The sequence below is a fragment of the Paramormyrops kingsleyae genome, chromosome 7 (genome assembly GCF_048594095.1).
Source record: "Paramormyrops kingsleyae isolate MSU_618 chromosome 7, PKINGS_0.4, whole genome shotgun sequence".
NCBI lineage: Eukaryota > Metazoa > Chordata > Actinopteri > Osteoglossiformes > Mormyridae > Paramormyrops > Paramormyrops kingsleyae.
In genome coordinates, this window is record NC_132803.1 from 817,695 (window position 1) to 836,830 (window position 19,136).

The 19,136-nt window shown below is 47.0% G+C and overlaps 1 protein-coding gene across 3 annotated transcripts in view; it reads right to left on the reverse strand.

Moving 5' to 3' along the window:
- Nucleotides 1–3,728: 3,728 nt before the first annotated feature.
- Nucleotides 3,729–19,136, reverse strand: part of LOC111859003 (transmembrane protein 132D-like) — a 62,013-nt gene continuing 46,605 nt past the window's right edge. For all 3 annotated transcript variants that reach the window (XM_072713893.1, XM_072713894.1, XM_023841283.2), the window contains exons 5-9: nt 13,747–13,890; nt 8,995–9,203; nt 8,256–8,529; nt 6,595–6,786; nt 3,729–5,575 (exon numbers count right to left, since the gene is read on the reverse strand). In XM_072713893.1, coding sequence (XP_072569994.1) covers nt 4,520–5,575; nt 6,595–6,786; nt 8,256–8,529; nt 8,995–9,203; nt 13,747–13,890 — 1,875 coding nt within the window. In that variant the 3' untranslated portion in view covers nt 3,729–4,519. The remainder of the gene's footprint in view (nt 5,576–6,594; nt 6,787–8,255; nt 8,530–8,994; nt 9,204–13,746; nt 13,891–19,136) is intronic.

The following is a 19,136-nucleotide window of genomic DNA, read 5'->3' on the forward strand; positions in this document are numbered from 1 at the left end:
TGAAAACACTACAGGAGTTACATTATGGTGTGATTTTAATTTTAATACAGCAATGTTGTATTCTCAGTGCATGTGCGGATAGGATATTCTCTAAACGCAGAACAAAACAGAGATAAATATAAATTTAGGTTGCCAGTAGGGAAATATTTCAGAACACCGGTCCTGCTGACAAAGCACCTAAAAACACATCTAACTTTTGTAATGCAAGCATATACATTACAAGGAGGAAGAATAACACATTCTTTAGCCCTGGAGTCAATCTGGAGTCAATCTGTCAGCTCCTCACAGTGCCTGTGTCAGAATAACCCAGTGGCCTGATCTCTGTGTATTTATGCTGTTTTGCTGCCTATTTTCAAAATATATTGATGCGGTATAAAACAGACAAAAACACAATTTTGCACCATTAGTCCTCATTCCCGGGGTTCTGCTCTTCCAGATATCATTCTATTAAATGACAGTGTTGTTTCCCATTTGGATGACACAGGCAAGCAGCTCTCGGCTCTCCAGACCAGGGGCATGGGTCCTCATTAAGCGATGGGGCCCTCACACACACCTGTGGCCCTCATTAGGGCTTGGCAGCAGGGTGATGCATGCTGGGTGATCTACTGTATGTAAAAAATGTGCTTGCTTTTGGGAAGCTGTCTACAGTATATACACACGGCAACATGCACAGTCTACGTATTAATTTTTTATGGGGACTCGCCATTCATTTCTCAAAACCCTAATTTTTCAAAACCCTAATCCCAACAATGACAACCTTAATCAGTGACCACATAATCAGTATATATAATCCTTGTATATGTACATATGTGTGTATATATATGTATATATGTATATGTGTGTGTATGTATGTATGTATGTATATATATATATATATATATATATATATATATATATTTCAGCAGCTGTTATCCATATACCTAGCATTGTGTATATGTTTCTTTTTTTCTTACATTTTTACTTATATATTTATACAGTTTTAGAAATTGTTTTCTATTGTTTTTATTATCTGTATTGTTATTTTTTTTGCTGGATCCTGTCTTTTTTCATTATTGCTGCTGTTTCTCAAAGAATTTCCCCATTGTGGGATTAATAAAGTGTAATCTAATCTTAACCTCTACCCAGCCCTAACCTTAACCATAACTAACCAAATAAAAATGACTTTTAGCTATTTTAGTTTTTTTGATTGTGCTTGCAGATTTTTATAAAATTGAGCTTATCCTTGCGTGAACTGAAAAAAGGTCCGTACAAGGTAAAAAAAAATTACAGATTTTTATAACATTGTAAGGAAATCTGGTCCCCACAATGTATTAATTACAAAAACACAGTTTCACACAATGCAGAGGCCTGGACACAACCATGCAAAGGTGTACAGAGAGCTGCCAAAGAAGAAACAGCATCTGTCCAGCAGGGGGTGTGGTGACCTCAGCCTGTCTCTGAAATGGGCTTTACCAATAAGAGGCTCAGCCACCTCAAACATATCACTATGCTACGCTAACATACTGTCATAAACACATGCATATATCAGTAGTGCGTATACGTTGTACTTCATTACTGTACCTAAGTATTATTAGGGTAACTTTGTACCGTGACTGAGTATTAACAATATTTCTTTTTACTATAATATGTTTCTATTAACAATGGTCATCATGACTTGTTACCTAATTTCCTCTGCAGTGGCATAGTAAAAACACCCGAAACTGTATTCCCCAGATGGAGAATCAATATGCTTTTGGGACTGGTCTGTCAATAACTCAAAAAATATTTGATGGATCTTTTTCAAACTTTGCAGACACATTGTGTCATTTCATTTCGAAGCAAATTGCATCAAAAGTCAAGCAGCAGTACTAGGTGGCAGCAAAGGAAGCAAAGGGCAACACTTGATATTTGGAATTCAACTCAAAAAGTATTTGATGGATCTTCCCAAGAATGTTAGGCTGCAGCAGTGAAAAGTTTGAACACACCTGATTTTAATCCATTTGTCTTTATTTTAGCTATGCAATTACTCTTATAGTAAAAGGTCTTATGGCAATGATGTAATACAAATCAAATATTGTAATGACCAAGAGAAGTGTTCTAGATCTCAAAACATATGGGTAATATGGCGGTGTGGGTACAAGCAGCAGCTCAGCACTCTTTAAAGCTGTTCTTGTTATTAGGTATTCTATTGAGCCGTTTTTTATATGGGTGCAACAGAATTTCATTGCACATTTGTACAATGACAATTAAAGGAATCTATCTAAATTTTATACTCTTCAAACCAGTCCCTTTGATGACAGCATTGTAGACTTTTGCCATTCTTTCAACCAGCTTCCAGATGCAGCCACTTGAAGTGTTTCTCCAACAGTTCTTAAGGAGTTTTCACAATTTCTGGCCACAAGTTTGCTACCTTGCTCTTACTCTTCAGTCCAACTCATCCTAAACAAGCTATGGAGGGTTTAAGTTGGGGGACTGCGGGGGGCAGGTCATCTGTCCCAGCAATCCATTTCTTCCTAATACTTTCATAACCTCGAGGTGAGCTTAGGGTCATTATTTTCTTGAAAAACATATGATTTTCAGTAGGTGTATCCAGACTTTTGACTGGGGCTGTATATCTGGGGCCTTTTTCATTTTGAGACAAATGGCACTAAAATTGAAGCAGTATCACTTAGTGGTGGCAAATGAGAGAATATCCACAAATGTAGATTAGATGAACCTGATTATATTAAGACAAGCCACACAATGGTGCTCTGGGGAATGCATTGTTGTCATTCTGACAATATTTAGTGTTTCCTTTGGAAACTGATACGGAAGGTGCAATAGCTGTTATAACGTTCAACCGTGCTTTTTTCGTGAGCAAATATACACTTCCTATCCAGATAAATAACCTTAAACATTTTCTTTGACTGCCAAAGACTGTTGCACAGTAATGTGTATTTATATTTATGCATACGTATGTGTATTTAATACATAAGTATACCACATACGTGTAAACATACATGCACAGCCACACAGACATGCACACGCGTGTCATGTGACATGGATGACAACATGAGCACAGCTAACAGCAGACCTCACTCACCTGCCTGCTGTTACCAAACACGACAGGCAGTAAAGCTTCTTTCTGTGCCGTAACTGTGTCTGTTTGTGTCCACTAGAACTCATATAAGAAGAAAGCTCACCACACATAAGCTGCACGTGCCTGTGAAAATCATCAAATGCTCATCATGAATGCACAGACATCCGTTCACCACGGGACTCTGAACAAGCGGGAACATGATACAGCATCATCATCCTGATTACGCTGCTCCTTACTGTGTGAAAGGGGTTTAAAATGAAGCAGGGTTCGAGGGGGTAGTGAGGTCTACTTTTCCCTGACATCCTTTCTGTGAAGCAGGGCAGTATAAACATGCTGTAGAAATGGTTATGGTCTCATCTCTGAAAGCTGCACAAAAATACTGCTGCACTGGCTCTTTCAGCATGGATAGCATTGCCATGCACTGGCTCTTTCAGCATGGATAACATTGCCATGCACTAATTTTCCAGTGTATGTAATGTCCTGCTTCATTGATTGTCTAAGGTGGAATGTTTGTGTGTATGTTATGTTATTCTATGTTACATTACGTTATGTTAGGTAATAGTCTTCCCTCTGTTTCCCTCCCCTTATTGATAATTGTACAGGATTTATTTTTGTAAATTATTCCATAACTTGAATATATGTTGGCATTGTAATTGTCAGTACTCATCTATTCAGCAAGTACAGTGTGGGGGATTTATTTAATTTAACAACACCAGGAACAGCAAGAAAATAAAACAAGGAATAACATACAGTTCAGATGATGAGTAAGTATTACAAAAAGCGCTCACTGGCATCACATGTTAGGAAAGGGCGCTGAGCCCCACCCCCCAAAGGTTAAATGATGAGTGAGTGATAGAAAGAGACCCAGCTAGCGTCACATGACAGGAAACGGCGCTGAGCCCCACCCCCCAAAGGTTAAATGATGAGTGAGTGATAGAAAGAGACCCAGCTAGCGTCACATGACAGGAAACGGCGCTGAGCCCCACCCCCCCAAAGGTTAAATGATGAGTGAGTGATAGAAAGAGACCCAGCTAGCGTCACATGACAGGAAACGGCGCTGAGCCCCACCCCCCCAAAGGTTAAATGATGAGTGAGTGATAGAAAGAGACCCAGCTAGCGTCACATGACAGGAAACGGCGCTGAGCCCCACCCCCCAAAGGTTAAATGATGAGTGAGTGATAGAAAGAGACCCAGCTAGCGTCACATGACAGGAAACAGCGCTGAGCCCCACCCCCCCAAAGGTTAAATGATGAGTGAGTGATAGAAAGAGACCCAGCTAGCGTCACATGACAGGAAACAGCGCTGAGCCCCACCGTCGTCTCTCCTTCTGCAGCTTTACGTATGACTTTTTGGCACATAGGCCTTCGCTTCCATTGTGACGTATTTTGGTGGAATGTCCCGCCGTGCAACTTGAGTCTTGGCCTGTCAGCCTCTCACCCGAGCGCATGGCTGCGATTTCCGCTAGGCGGCCATCTTGGTTTCATTATCGCTCAGCCTATCCATGTAGTCTCGCAGTTCCATAGCGTTGCCCAACTCCACATCCTGGCACACCCACTTGATGTCCTCGGGGGGCAATGTGAGCAGGGGACTGATGGACGGGCAGCCGCGGCCCAGTGGAGCAGCACCAAAGGTGGCAAATTTCACCCGCTTGCGTTTGGATGTGGGTGAGTTTAGCAGCTCCGTTCTGTGGTCGCGCTGGCCCTGACCTGAGGTGTCCTTCTGTGCAGAGGTGCCATTAAGCAACCTCCCACCCTCATCATCCTGTTGCTGGGAGAGGTGGGCATGGCTCTCCAGAAGGTCTGTCTCTGCGCCAAGCCACACCCAGTCATGGGAGTGCTTGACATGTGGCCCCCCCACTGCTGGCGGCTGCTTGTGGCGGTATTTCAGGGCGTAAGCGACGCAGTTGATGAGGAAAACTAGGATGGCCAGGCAGAAGACGCCCAGCAAGGCGTACATGCCGATCTCCAAGTCTGACAATCCACGGCCGCTCTGGACCAGGTCATCCTCCAGGACCGGAAGGTCGGGCTGCTCTGGGAAGTCAGCGGGTGAATCCTGAGCGGAGTGTTCACGGCCCACTGGCCATTGGCCAGTGCCTACCCTGGGGGGGGCGCTAGTGTTGGTTGTGCCCGTTATGTAAGAATCCCGGTCAAATCCGGAGCTTTGAGGCGGTGCCCTGGACCCCATACTATCCCGTTCAGATGGACGCTGCCTGCGGCCTGCCAACTCATCCCCTACGCCACTAAACTTGACCCGTATGCTGGCGGTGCCAGTGGCCACTGCCCCACGTCGTTTGGACCTCTGGCAGGTCTGGTTCGGTGACAGCTCTACGCGCACCAGCGCCCCCTGGCCCTCAGCCTGTGTCACAATCACTGGCCAGCGCCATGACTCACTCCGCCACACCCTCACCACGGACTCATCCAGGGACACCGCTGTCAGCACAAAGTGCTCCGGCTTGTATAGGTCCAGAGGGGTCATGGTGCCGTCGCTGAACTGCATCCACGCGCTGATGAGTGACTCCTGGTAAAACAGAGTACTTTCTTACTCAGTGGAGATGTACTCACTCACTCACTCACTCACTCACTCCCTCAGTCCCTTTCTCACTCACTCTCTTACTTTCTCTCACTTCCTCTCACTCACTCACTTGCTCGCTCACTCACTCACCAGAAGTATGCTTGTTTAACAGACATGTAATAGAGACAGTAGAGAGACACCAACTCAACTGAGATGTAATCACTCTCTATGTATGTCCTCATTCATTTGAGATGGACAGACTCAAACATGCACATTTACTCACTAAAACCGTTCTCAAATTAGAGAATCTTACTCATTCACTAAAGGTACCCGGGAGACATATTCACTATCTCACTAACTTACCAGGTAACGTTCAAATTCACACTTTAACTCATGAATTTTTCCAATACATCTCTGTAATACAGCTATTATAATTACATAGTAATATTAGAGCTGCTGGAATAAAGTTAAGAGCCCTTATGGATTGAAGGGTAAATTAGCACAAATCTGTATAAATGGATAGGTTTCATACTCATTTAGGGAAAAAAAACATTGGTGTAGGTTAATACAACCAGCAGGAACACTGAGAAAATCTGTCTGTAATGAGTGGATAAGATGACCAGCATCAGTGCCCTGGGTGGACACTTAATTATCATCACAAATAATCAGGCTGATGTAGCTAATATTGCCTGGACTCCCAATAGGGGACAGAGCTGAAAATGGAAGGAGGACATTCAAAGTACCACACATTCTGAGTGCTGCCATGTAGCGTCAGAAGGAAGACGGAAGCTTCTGGAAGTCAGATTTCTTTTCCTGATTTACTGCTACCGCAGAACCCAGCAGCCGTGTTTAATACGGCATCTGCATGGGATCCCCTGCTGGCCAGAAACAGTCACTGCAAGTATTAAATACTTATGTAGGAGACGTTGAAACAGTATGTTTGGTGACGCAGCTAGCTAGTTATGACAACTGAGTCCCCATGTCAAAGAGGGCTTGGGGACAGGAAGAATCAGCCAGAGTCGTACCTGCTTAGGGCTGTTCAGCACCTCCTGCGTGGTCGCCGTGGCAACGATGGCCCTGTTGCTCCCTGGGCTCAGCTGCAGAGACAGGGACAGACCTGCCACCAGCTGCACCCCCAACTCCACAATGGTCACCTTGTCCTCCAGGACCTTCACTGTCCTCTCTGCCAGGACGACATCCGAAAGGGGGGAGAGCACCTGCAGGAGCGAGCGTGCACACGCACACGCGTGAATGTGCAAACATATAAACACACATATGCAATATGTGTGCATGCTCATACACACTGACAGCGCACACTCAAGTGAGTCAAAGACACGTAATTACATGCAGTGAGGGGCTTCAGAGAACCGCTTACATATTAATAAACCTGCTTGTGTGGCCAAAATAAACAAGATAAACAAGAAAAACGCCCTTAAAGGATGCAGCATATTAGTCAGTCCCTTTGTGCAATTACTGTTACTCGGCCTAATAATCAGATAAGGCTTGATACATCACAAGCCACCCAGCAATCTACGTTGTTATTTAACTTATTCCAATCTGGTTTATACTTTAACAACTGGATCAGAATCCATCCCTGTTGTCTGCATCCGCTTTGAATTGTGCCCTTTGATTGTTACGCACTTTTGGGCTGTGCAGGGAGTAGGTGGGAAGACTGTTTTTATCAGACAGTGAATAGTGTCATGGTGGTCCAATCGGGGCGTGTTCGGTGCTAACAGTGCCGTGTACAAGTCACCAACACTCTGTTGACTCAAAAACTGCAGAGTTCCAAACTTCCTCTGGCATTAACTCCAGCACAAAAACTGTGCACTGGGAGCTTCATGGAAAGGGCTTCCATGGCCGAGCATCTGCATGCAAGCCTCACATCAGCAAACGCAATGCCAAGTGTCAGATGGAGTGGTGTAAAGCACACTGCCACTGGACTGCAGTGGAAGCATGTCCTGTGGAGTGACAAATCACTCTACTCTGTCTGGCAGTCTGATGAGTTGGCAGATGCCAGGAGAATGTTACTTGCCTGAATGCATTGTGCCAACTGTAAAGTTTGGTGGAGGAGGGATAATGGTATGGGGCTGTTTTTCAAGGGTTGGGCTGGGCCCCTTAGTTCCAGTGAACGGAACTCTTAATGCTTCAGCATACCAAGACATTTTGGGCAATTCTATGCTTCTAACTTTGTGAGAACAATTTGGGGAAGGCCCTTTTCTGCTCCAGCATGACTGTGCCCCAGTGCACAAAGCAAGGTCCATAGACACATAGCTGAGTGAGTTTGGTGTGGAAAGACTTGACTGGCCCACACAGAGCCCTGACCTCAACCCCATCAAGCACCTTTGGGATGAACGGAGATTGCAAGCCAGGCCTTCACGTCCAACATCAGTGCCTGACCTCACAAATGCTCTTCTGCATGAATGGGAAAAAATCCCCAGAGACACACTCCTAAATCTTGTGGAAAGCCTTCACAGAAGAGTGACAGCTGTTATAGCTGCAAAGTGGGGACCATCTCCATATTGATGCCTATGTATTTAGGATGGGATGTCATAGAAGTTCCTGTAGATGTAATGGCCAGGTGTCCCAATACTTTTGTCCATATAAGGTACAGGCATATGTACAGAAAACAATGTCCAGGCACAAACCACGCCTTACACACCCCTCTGTGTGCTTATCTGGTTCATACCTGGATGGCAGTTACACCAGGATCCAGTCCCATCAGCACCTGGCCGTCCAGTAGCTGGGCAACTCGCTGGTCGACCACTTTCAGCCGATCCCTGACCAAATCTGACACATCCACCTGCCAGTCACTTCCCAGCAGGAAATCTGGCGTGGCACGACGTGAAGTTGGGTCGGCCACAAAGCGCGTGAATACTCGCACCGAAGCGTGCTGGTACTGCAGCGGGCAGCCTCGGCCTCGCTGCTCTTCGTCATCGTCATCCTCGCCATCACGGGCGAGCCTGTGGAGGCAGACGTAACATTCCACAACCTAGCATCATGCGTGATTATGAGCAAACACCAGCGTGCCGCCGTAGACGCTTGACCACAGTGGTACCTGATGAGTTTTACAGGGCCATTGCATGCAGTGTATGGTGCAATGCAAGAGAAACAGTGTATGGTACTGTGCATGTAACAGTGCATGGTGCAGTGCACACGAAATAGTGCATGGTACAATGCATCTGACAGTGCATGAAAATCAATGTATGATGCAGTGCATGTAACAATGCATGAGAAACCATGTAAGATGCAATGCATGTAACAATGTTTGAGAAACAGTTCATCACACCTCTCCTGAGGCTGATGGCTCCTCTCCCCATTGCACGTGTAAAACAAGTTGGGGTGTCAAAGCTCAGCAATTGCAGGTGTAATATGATGCTGAATGACACTGTAAAGGCAGAGTTTCCTTGCTGGAGGGTCACACCCACCTCTGGCTACCAGCAGCGAGAGGCACCCGCCAGCCCTTGATCTGGCTGAGCTCGGTGTCGGACAGCTGGACGCTGAGGGGTAGCTGTGGCGTCCACACCGTCATCTCCAGCTGGGTGCTCAGGTAGCTGAGGGTGAAGTTGACCAGCATGCGCACCCGGCCCCTCCTCTCCTTCCCGTTAACGTACACGTAGTCACACCTCTCCGACACCTGGGCGGGGTGGGGAAGTTGGAGACAGGAATTCTGGGACTGCACACACAGTTTGTTTGGCAGGTTCTGCTGTTAGTCCTGTGTGAGGTAAACCCCAAATAATCCAGCAGCAATAAGCAGCTGTACTACAGTCTATTGTGTTGTTGTTGTTTAATGTTATTTTCTGTTATGAGCCTGCAGTCTAACACACACATAGTAATTCCAATGTATGAAGTGCATTTGGTAATAAACTTTGAATCCTAGTGGGGGGATCCAGTTAAAACGAAAGTGGGGGTGGGGGCAGTTTCTGCTGCTTAAATATTTGCTTCATTGAAGACATGAACTTAGACCTCCAGTTTCATTACAAACATGAAATTAATTACCTCCTGCTTCATTATAGACATGAGATAAATACCTCCATCTTCATTACACACATGAAATTAAAAACCTCCTGCTTCATTACAGAAATGAACTTAAAGACCTCCTGCTTCATAATAGACATGGGCTTATAGACCTCCAGCTTCATTACAGACATGAGCATAAAGACCTCCAGCTTTATTATAGACATGACCTTAATTACCTCCTGCTTCACTATATACATGGAATTAAATACTTTGTTCACATAGCTGAGGTCACAGTCTACCATGGCTCCTATGTTATTCACTGACCTTCCTGTGTGAGCTGATCATGTGACCAATGAAATTCAGGACTCCAAAAGAGGAGAGTTTCAGATGCATTTCTCACTGGGGGATGTACTTACTGCTCCAGAATACGGCCACACTCAAAGCCAGGCCACACCCCTCATCCCTTGACAGTTACAGCAGTGGATAACCTGCCCTTTCTGTCTTAGTGCACAACCGTTGCTGCAAAAATGTAATACACTCAATAACGTGATGAAAGTGGATGAGGGCAGTAATGAGGATGGCAGGAGCATGTGTGGTATCCTTAATGAAAGCAGATCTGATCATGCGAATCAGGTCATGCTGCACTGGAGATGTTTACACGCTTGTTGCTTTTAAATTCAATATAGAGGGCAGCTCTCACATCGCAGGATTCGCTCAAAAATGATGGCTGACTGACAGCTTTGCAGGGTGTGGCCCTTACCAGCTTACCGGGGGGGGGGTTAATTATTAATCTTTCCTGGAATTTGTGACAAGATGTTTGTAGAAACAAGCTAATATGGATTAAAATTGATTGTTAGGAAACAAAGAATAACACTTGCAATGAAATCTCTGGAGGTTATGATGTAATTTTCCCCAGAACCCTTATTAGATGGTTCCTGAAAATGGAAGTCAGCAATGGGGAGCAGTCAGCATGCGGTTCGTTAGCTCATGGGGAGCAGTCAGCATGCGGTTCGTTACCTCATGGGGAGCAGTCAGCATGCGGTTCGTTAGCTCATGGGGAGCAGTCAGCATGTGGCTCGTTAGCTCATGGGGAGCAGTCAGCATGTGGTTCGTTAGCTCATGGGGAGCAGTCAGCATGCGGCTCGTTAGCTCATGGGGAGCAGTCAGCATGCGACTCGTTAGCTCATGGGGAGCAGTCAGCATGCGGTTTGTTAGCTCATGGGGAGCAGTCAGCATGCGACTCGTTAGCTCATGGGGAGCAGTCAGCATGCGGTTCGTTAGCTCATGGGGAGCAGTCAGCATGCCACTCGTTAGCTCATGGGGAGCAGTCAGCATGCGGCTCGTTAGCTCATGGGGAGCAGTCAGCATGCGGTTCTGGTGATTAGCATGCGGTTCGTTAGCTCATGGGGAGCAGTTAGCATGCGGTTCGTTAGCTCATGGGGAGCAGTCAGCATGTGGCTCGTTAGCTCATGGGGAGCAGTCAGCATGCGGTTCTGGTGATTAGCATGCGGTTTGTTAGCTCATGGGGAGCAGTTAGCATGCGGTTCGTTAGCTCATGGGGAGCAGTCAGCATGCGGTTCTGGTGATTAGCATGCGGTTCGTTAGCTCATGGGGAGCAGTTAGCATGCGGTTCGTTAGCTCATGGGGAGCAGTCAGCATGCGGTTCGTTAGCTCATGGGGAGCAGTTAGCATGCGGTTCGTTAGCTCATGGGGAGCAGTCAGCATGTGGCTCGCAAGCTCGTTGGCAATGCTTTAACAGCCGAGAGCTCTCCATCACACAGCCCTCTCAATTATCACAGTGCCACTGTCAAGGCTGACCTGTCCCCCATCATAAACATCAGCTGACCCTCACTCCCATCCCAGAGTGATTAATGAGGCGGCGGGCAGGTAAGCTGAGCAGGGGGCTGTAAAGTGAGGGGGGAGCGTGTCACCGGCAGCCACTGAGCCAGAACCAATTAACCAGCACGAGGGCCTTATCAGCTGGGCTTTTATCACCTTCCAAAAGTGTGATCTCACAGCCGTACACTTCACACATCCAGGAGCGTCCACAGCCTCCTCTCACACCTCCCTCGGGCCACTGTCCTCAGCCACTCTCTCGGCCGACCCTCAGTACCTTTCATGGTGCTGGTTCCCACCGGCGCCATGCATTCTCCATTGTAAAGTGAGTGTGTGAGAATCGGCTAGCCAACACCTGCAGGACCAAGAACTCTAAAAACAGCATAAGATTTGCTGGTGTCTGCAGGGAAAGCAAGAACTGCCTCAGTGTTAAACCACAGCAGAGCGCCGATAATGTGGGTCACTACGCATAATGTAGAACAGCCTGAAACAACACTGCATCGGTGTTACAACACAGGAGAGCTCCAATAATGAGAGTAGTGATACATAATGCACAACAGCCTGAAACCACTAAATGAGAATTTCAGTTCATGCAGGATGGAAAACTGCATCACATAACTTGGCCCACTAAGTTATTTTGGCAGTAAGGACAACCTTCTATCATGATAAGAATGTTTAATATCCAGATTCAGTTAATAATGCAGGCATTTTATCATCAATGATTAAAGTAAAACGAGTTAATAAAGGACCACTTTGAGTAGTCAGGCTGGTACAAAGTTAACAGAGGTGACAGTTATGCAAAGGGTGGCAGTGCTGATACAGTCCCTCCTCAGGACACGTGCAGCCCAACCCTGATACAGCTGATATAGTCCCTCCTCAGGACACGTGCAGCCCAACCCTGATACAGCTGATACAGTCCCTCCTCAGGACACGTGCAGCCCAACCCTGATACAGCTGATACAGTCCCTCCTCAGGACACGTGCAGCCCCAACCCTGATACAGCTGATACAGTCCCTCCTCAGGACACGTGCAGCCCAACCCTGATACAGCTGATACAGTCCCTCCTCAGGACACGTGCAGCCCAACCCTGATACAGCTGATACAGTCCCTCCTCAGGACACGTGCAGCCCCAACCCTGATACAGCTGATACAGTCCCTCCTCAGGACACGTGCGGCCCAACCCTGATACAGCTGATACAGTCCCTCCTCAGAACACGTGCGGCCCAACCCTGATACAGCTGATACAGTCCCTCCTCAGGACACGTGCGGCCCAACCCTGATACAGCTGATACAGTCCCTCCTCAGAACACGTGCGGCCCAACCCTGATACAGCTGATACAGTCCCTCCTCAGAACACGTGCGGCCCAACCCTGATACAGCTGATACAGTCCCTCCTCAGAACACGTGCGGCCCAACCCTGATACAGCTGATACAGTCCCTCCTCAGGACACATGCGGCCCAACCCTGATACAGCTGATACAGTCCCTCCTCAGGACACGTGCGGCCCAACCCTGATACAGCTGATACAGTCCCTCCTCAGGACACGTGCGGCCCCAACCCTGATACAGCTGATACAGTCCCTCCTCAGGACACGTGCGGCCCCAACCCTAATACAGCTAATGAAAGTCTATCAATCACCAGCATGAACCAATCAAATGAGAGAATATTTCACAGTTTTGGCCGCCATTTCCTGCTAATTAGATGTATAAAGCAGCAGATTTGTATCGGCAGCGGGCTTGTCTGCTCTGTGCCATCTGGGACTGTGCTAACGACCTGCTGTTCTGTTTGGTTTATTCCCACAGAACTAGTCAGACAGCCCCCAAGTTATGATCTCAATCCGCAGCGAGATCATTCCGCTTCACCTTGCCAATTTGCTCTAAGATTGAACGGTACATTCAATTTCTATTAATGGAAAGAGAAGGAAATGATCATAAAATAAACAAAATATATATATTTTTGTCACTGTTTGTTTAGAATGCAGGTGCCTTGTATGAAACAGGAAGTGCGGCACGTGCTCCATGACCCTGCAGGTCCACCAATTAATAGAGCATCACATCCAGGCTTCCACCAGTCAGGAAACAGTCTGGTGTGTCAGTCAATCAATCAATCAATCAATCAAGAAAAAGTTTTCCAGCCTATCAAATTCAAATTCAAATTGACAAGCAGTCCAAGGGATGCACCAGACTATAACGGAGTGCAGTGTTGCAAACTTTCACTAAACCCCCACTTACAGCGCTTGGTGAACAGAGCATGCTCACTGGGAACTGTTACCACAGTTACAGCTATATTTGAAAGATAATTCTAAATATCATTTCCATATGAATCATACAGTGTCTGTGCTGTAACGGTCTCCACCCATGACAGATAGGCATGGCAGTTCCCACCTTGACCACGTCGTCATCAAGCGAGTGACACTCTACAGATTCGGTGACGTCATCGAGTGTGCCGTCCTCTCCCACGGCCACCACCTTCACTGGGACAGCCACGGTCCGGCCCGTCAGCACGGCCGTGTTCAGGATCTCTGCATCCTAGAAGCAAGGGAAAAGAGGCTGGTGTGTTTTTGCTCAGGCCCAGTGGAGGGCCCCGTCCGAAGCAGACAAGGCTCAGTAGGTTATGGATCTGCGTTTCTGTCTAGTCGGTTTGAATCCCATGGATGACAAAATGTTCATATCACTGATGCGTCCTTGAAAAAAACCTTTAACTCCCGCTGCCCTCGATGTGCTGGATAAGGCTGACAGTGCTCTCTGACCACAAGAAATCCACACTTTGGACAAAAGTATCCACTAAACAAAGAAAATAAGCTGAGACTCCTGGATGTGCCCTCACCTGAGCTTCAGACTTTGCCAGCCCTCTACCCCGGTGCTGTTCCACGTGTAAATTCACAGAAGCTGTGGCTTCACACCACTACCCAGAGCCAATGAGAAGGCTTCAGGGGTCACTGCACATAGCGTAGTACCAAGCGAGTGACACTTAGCAGTGCCAGGGGTCGGAGGTCGCAGGGGTAAACAGGAGACACGCGTGGCATGTCTGTTCGCAGAGACAGGAGAGGTAAAATAGGGAGCAGTCCATTTTTATTCATGAGACTGTCTTTTATTTTCACTCTCATATCTGGCTCCAACTCCTTTTGAGAAAGTGTGATAACATCGCTTAATCCCAGACTGTGAATAATGAAATCCCAGGTTTGCTAATGGGACTCACTCTCCGGGTAGCCCCTGTCATTACCACAGCGCCAGCCGCAACCGGGGGACTGTGATTCCGGCCCTGACGGGGGGCTTTCAGACCCTCGCTCCCCGGATCCGTGCTAATGGCTGCATTCTCTTAATCCTTTCATTCCTTTAATGATCCCGCCAGGTGTTTCTTGAATGGCCGCTATCTCGGAGTTTAGATGGAAAGCACAAACACTGGGCCACCCTCGTCTCACACCGTGTCAGTTTGCTGAAAATTCAGGCTCCAGGTTTTATCATTTAAGCGTGTTTATTAAAGCCACTGTTCCTGTGCCAAAGCAGGAAGGCCAAACCTAAACTCTGTCAGAGGCAAAAAGAACTAAAGCTTTAATAAAGGAATGTATTCATAAAATGTGATATTGAAGTGAGCTGATTTGGACAGGAGCATATAAGGACAAGGGGGGGGGGGGTGCAGTTGCTCAGGATCATTGCCCTGGGGGGCATGTAAGGCACTGCATTAATCACTAGATCGCCCCCTGCTGGTGGACAAAGAGAGCAGGTCAGCTGAGTATTAATGATATATCAAGACTTCAAGACTTCAAGACTTTTTTATTGTCATTGTACAGTTGCCTGGACAACGAGATTAGCCAGCAAGACCACAAAGATGCAAGAAAGTGTCAGTACAAGATATAAGAATAAGAAACACAGTATATACAATGTATAGGTACAGAGACATTGGGGGGTTTACTGTATATATCCAGCTGTAACTCTCTGCTGGAAGCCATCAGGCATAAAGTGAGATGCAAATAAATCCCAGGTGGTCAGTGTGCTCTCCTTACAAACCGAGGCCATACACAGTCATGTGACACGCAGACCATCAGGGATTATAACACACAGACACAATTATTCATGCCTGACTACATATCAGCACCTTTTTAATCAAGTATTTTTGAGTGTCACGTCAATAAAAATGTGACATGGTAACACAAGGTTGTTATATCGGGATTATTTAGCCTTCCGAAAACTCTCCATGACCCTGACCAGGATAAACGATTGGAAGTCAGAAGGATGGATGGATTTCCGGGAGCTGAGTGGGATAGCCTGCAGATGCCAGGCAAGTCATTCAGGAAGCATGTCGGTGTGAACAGATGGATGCAAATTCGTACTTATCAATCATACCGCCCTGCGTATCCGCAGCAGCCTGTGCTGCGAACCCATTTCGGCAGGATGCGAGTCTGCGTGCACCTCCGCGCTCAGCACGTGCGGCCTGTCTGTCTGTGTCACCGTATTCACAGTCACAAATCCCAGGGCTAAATGCGGATTTATGAGCAAAAAATAACAGGTTTGTGTTGGTCGTTGCCACATTTGTTTTTTCTTACAAAAAAAGCATTTAAAATCACAGCAGTAAACCCTATTATCCCCAGTATGGAGCCATGGAAATGTAAATCTAGCTCTAAATTGAAATTTCTCCACTTTTCTCATCACAAATTTTTGCACTGAAATTCTTTGAAGCTCCATAAGGGCGCCTTTCTGCAAGTCCACAACAGTCAGTGGAACCCAGCTCAGAGCCACTGCTGCCTAATCAACGTGTCAATATCTCTGCCCGAAAAGTCCAGCATTGTCATCACATCGCAGGCTGTGTAGACAAAGTGAATCTTTGAGCAAATCTGCTATAAAATGAATTTGCAGCAAGATGCTTGTTTTTTCATGCATTCTGCTCCCTCCCAGCACTAACCAGTATATTTAATACCACAGCTGTTTAATCCCATTAAAAATGGTTACTTACTGCCTTTACCAGTGTAATAAAGTATGGCTCCTACAGATAGCATCAGGGACTGATGTCATTGGTAACCCTGCTAACCTCCAGACAGTGTTACACTGAGTCACTGCTAACCCTGATAACCCCCAGGCAGTGTTACACTGAGCCACTGCTAATCCTGATAACCCCAGGCAGTGTTACACTGAGCCACTGATAATCCTGATAACCCCAGGCAGTGTTACACTGAGCCATTGCTAATCCTGATAACCCCAGACAGTGTTACGCTGAGTCACTGCTAACCCTGATAACCCCCAGGCAGTGTTACGCTGAGTCACTGCTAACCCTGATAACCCCCAGGCAGTGTTACACTGAGCCACTGCTAATCCTGATAACCCCAGGCAGTGTTACACTGAGCCACTGATAATCCTGATAACCCCAGGCAGTGTTACACTGAGCCATTGCTAATCCTGATAACCCCAGACAGTGTTACGCTGAGTCACTGCTAACCCTGATAACCCCCAGGCAGTGTTACACTGAGCCACTGCTAATCCTGATAACCCCCAGGCAGTGTTACACTGAGCCACTGCTAATCCTGATAACCCCAGACAGTGTTACGCTGAGTCACTGCTAACCCTGATAACCCCCAGGCAGTGTTACGCTGAGTCACTGCTAACCCTGATAACCCCCAGGCAGTGTTACACTGAGCCACTGCTAATCCTGATAACCCCAGGCAGTGTTACACTGAGCCACTGATAATCCTGATAACCCCAGGCAGTGTTACACTGAGCCATTGCTAATCCTGATAACCCCAGACAGTGTTACGCTGAGTCACTGCTAACCCTGATAACCCCCAGGCAGTGTTACGCTAAGTCACTGCTAACCCTGATAACCCCCAGGCAGTGTTACACTGAGCCACTGCTAATCCTGATAACCCCAGGCAGTGTTACACTGAGCCACTGATAATCCTGATAACCCCAGGCAGTGTTACACTGAGCCATTGCTAATCCTGATAACCCCAGACAGTGTTACGCTGAGTCACTGATAATCCTGATAACCCCAGGCAGTGTTACGCTGAGTCACTGCTAACCCTGATAACCCCCAGGCAGTGTTACACTGAGCCACTGCTAATCCTGATAACCCCAGGCAGTGTTACACTGAGCCACTGATAATCCTGATAACCCCAGACAGTGTTACGCTGAGTCACTGCTAACCCTGATAACCCCCAGGCAGTGTTACACTGATCCACTGCTAACCCTGATAACCCCCAGGCTAGGGTGACCAGATAATCCATGTCAGGGAGGACACTTTGAGCTACTTCGGGTTTTACAAACTACTTCCAAATTAAAAGGCTCCTGTGCTCGGCTAAAGAGTTCAGCTCTTCTTGTGTTTTGACTGGTTTGTTTCCTTGACTGAAAGACTCATCCAGCTGTTTTACATTAGCATTAGTGACACATGCATGCTTATAGGAGACTGACCAATCAACACACAGCAAGAACTCGGTGCTCAAGTGAAATCCAAGTCCGTTTAATTGAAATGGTAATTTACAATTCCTGTCCTAGCTCAGAGTGTCCTCCCTGACATGGATTATCTGGTCACCCTACCCCAGGCAGTGTTACACTGAGCCACTGCTAATCCTGATAACCCCAGGCAGTGTTACACTGATCCACTGCTAACCCCCATGCAGTGTTACACTGAGCCACTGCTAATCCTGGTAACCCCAGGGAGTGTTACACTTATCCACTGCTAATCCTGATAATCCCAGGTAGTGTTACGGTGAGCCACTGCTAACCCTGAGAACCCCCAGGCAGTGTTACGCTGAGCCACTGCTAACCCTGATAACCCCTAGGCAGTGTTACGCTGAGTCACTGCTAACTATGCTAACCATCCTGCAGTGTTATGCTAACCCACTGGCTAGCTCTCACTTCTATCCAACAATAATGTGCAGAGAAACGCCGCCAGGATTCTGGATCCATTTTTATAGCATTATGTCAAATCTTTTAGTGCATTTGTGTTGAATGTTCAATAATTTTGCATCGATTCATTCCTGCTGCAATTTCCATGGAAAACATTACCCACCCTGTACTCAGGAAACTTGCAGTTAAATCACAGTCTCTGACATGACAAGGAGGCAGTAGGCAGACAGGTACAGTGAGGTGGCAGTCAGACAGGTACAGTGAGGCAGTAGACAGACAGGTACAGTGAAGCGGCAGCCAAACAGGTACAGTGAAGCAGCAGGCAGATTGGTACAGTGAGGGGGGCAGTCAGTCAGGTACAGTGAAGAGGCAGACAGACAGGCACAGTGAGGGGGCAGTCAGACAGGTACAGTGAAGTGGCAGACAGACAGGAACAGTGAGGGGGCAGTCAGACAGGTACAGTGAGGCAGCAGTTAGACAGGTAAAGTAAGGCGACAGACAGACAGGTACAGTGAGGCAGCAGTTAGACAGGTAAAGTAAGGCGACAGACAGACAGGTACAGTGAGGCAGCAGTTAGACAGGTAAAGTAAGGCGACAGACAGACAGGTACAGTGAGGCAGCAGTTAGACAGGTAAAGTAAGGCGACAGACAGACAGGTACAGTGAGGCAGCAGTTAGACAGGTAAAGCAAGGAGACAGACAGACAGGTACAGTGAGGCAGCAGTTAGACAGGTAAAGTAAGGCGACAGACAGACAGGTACAGTGAGGCAGCAGTTAGACAGGTAAAGTAAGGCGACGGACAGACAGGTACAGTGAGGCAGCAGTTAGACAGGTAAAGTAAGGCGACGGACAGACAGGTACAGTGAGGCAGCAGTTAGACAGGTAAAGTAAGGCGACAGACAGACAGGTACACGTTCATTAGCTACCTGATTTTCCTTA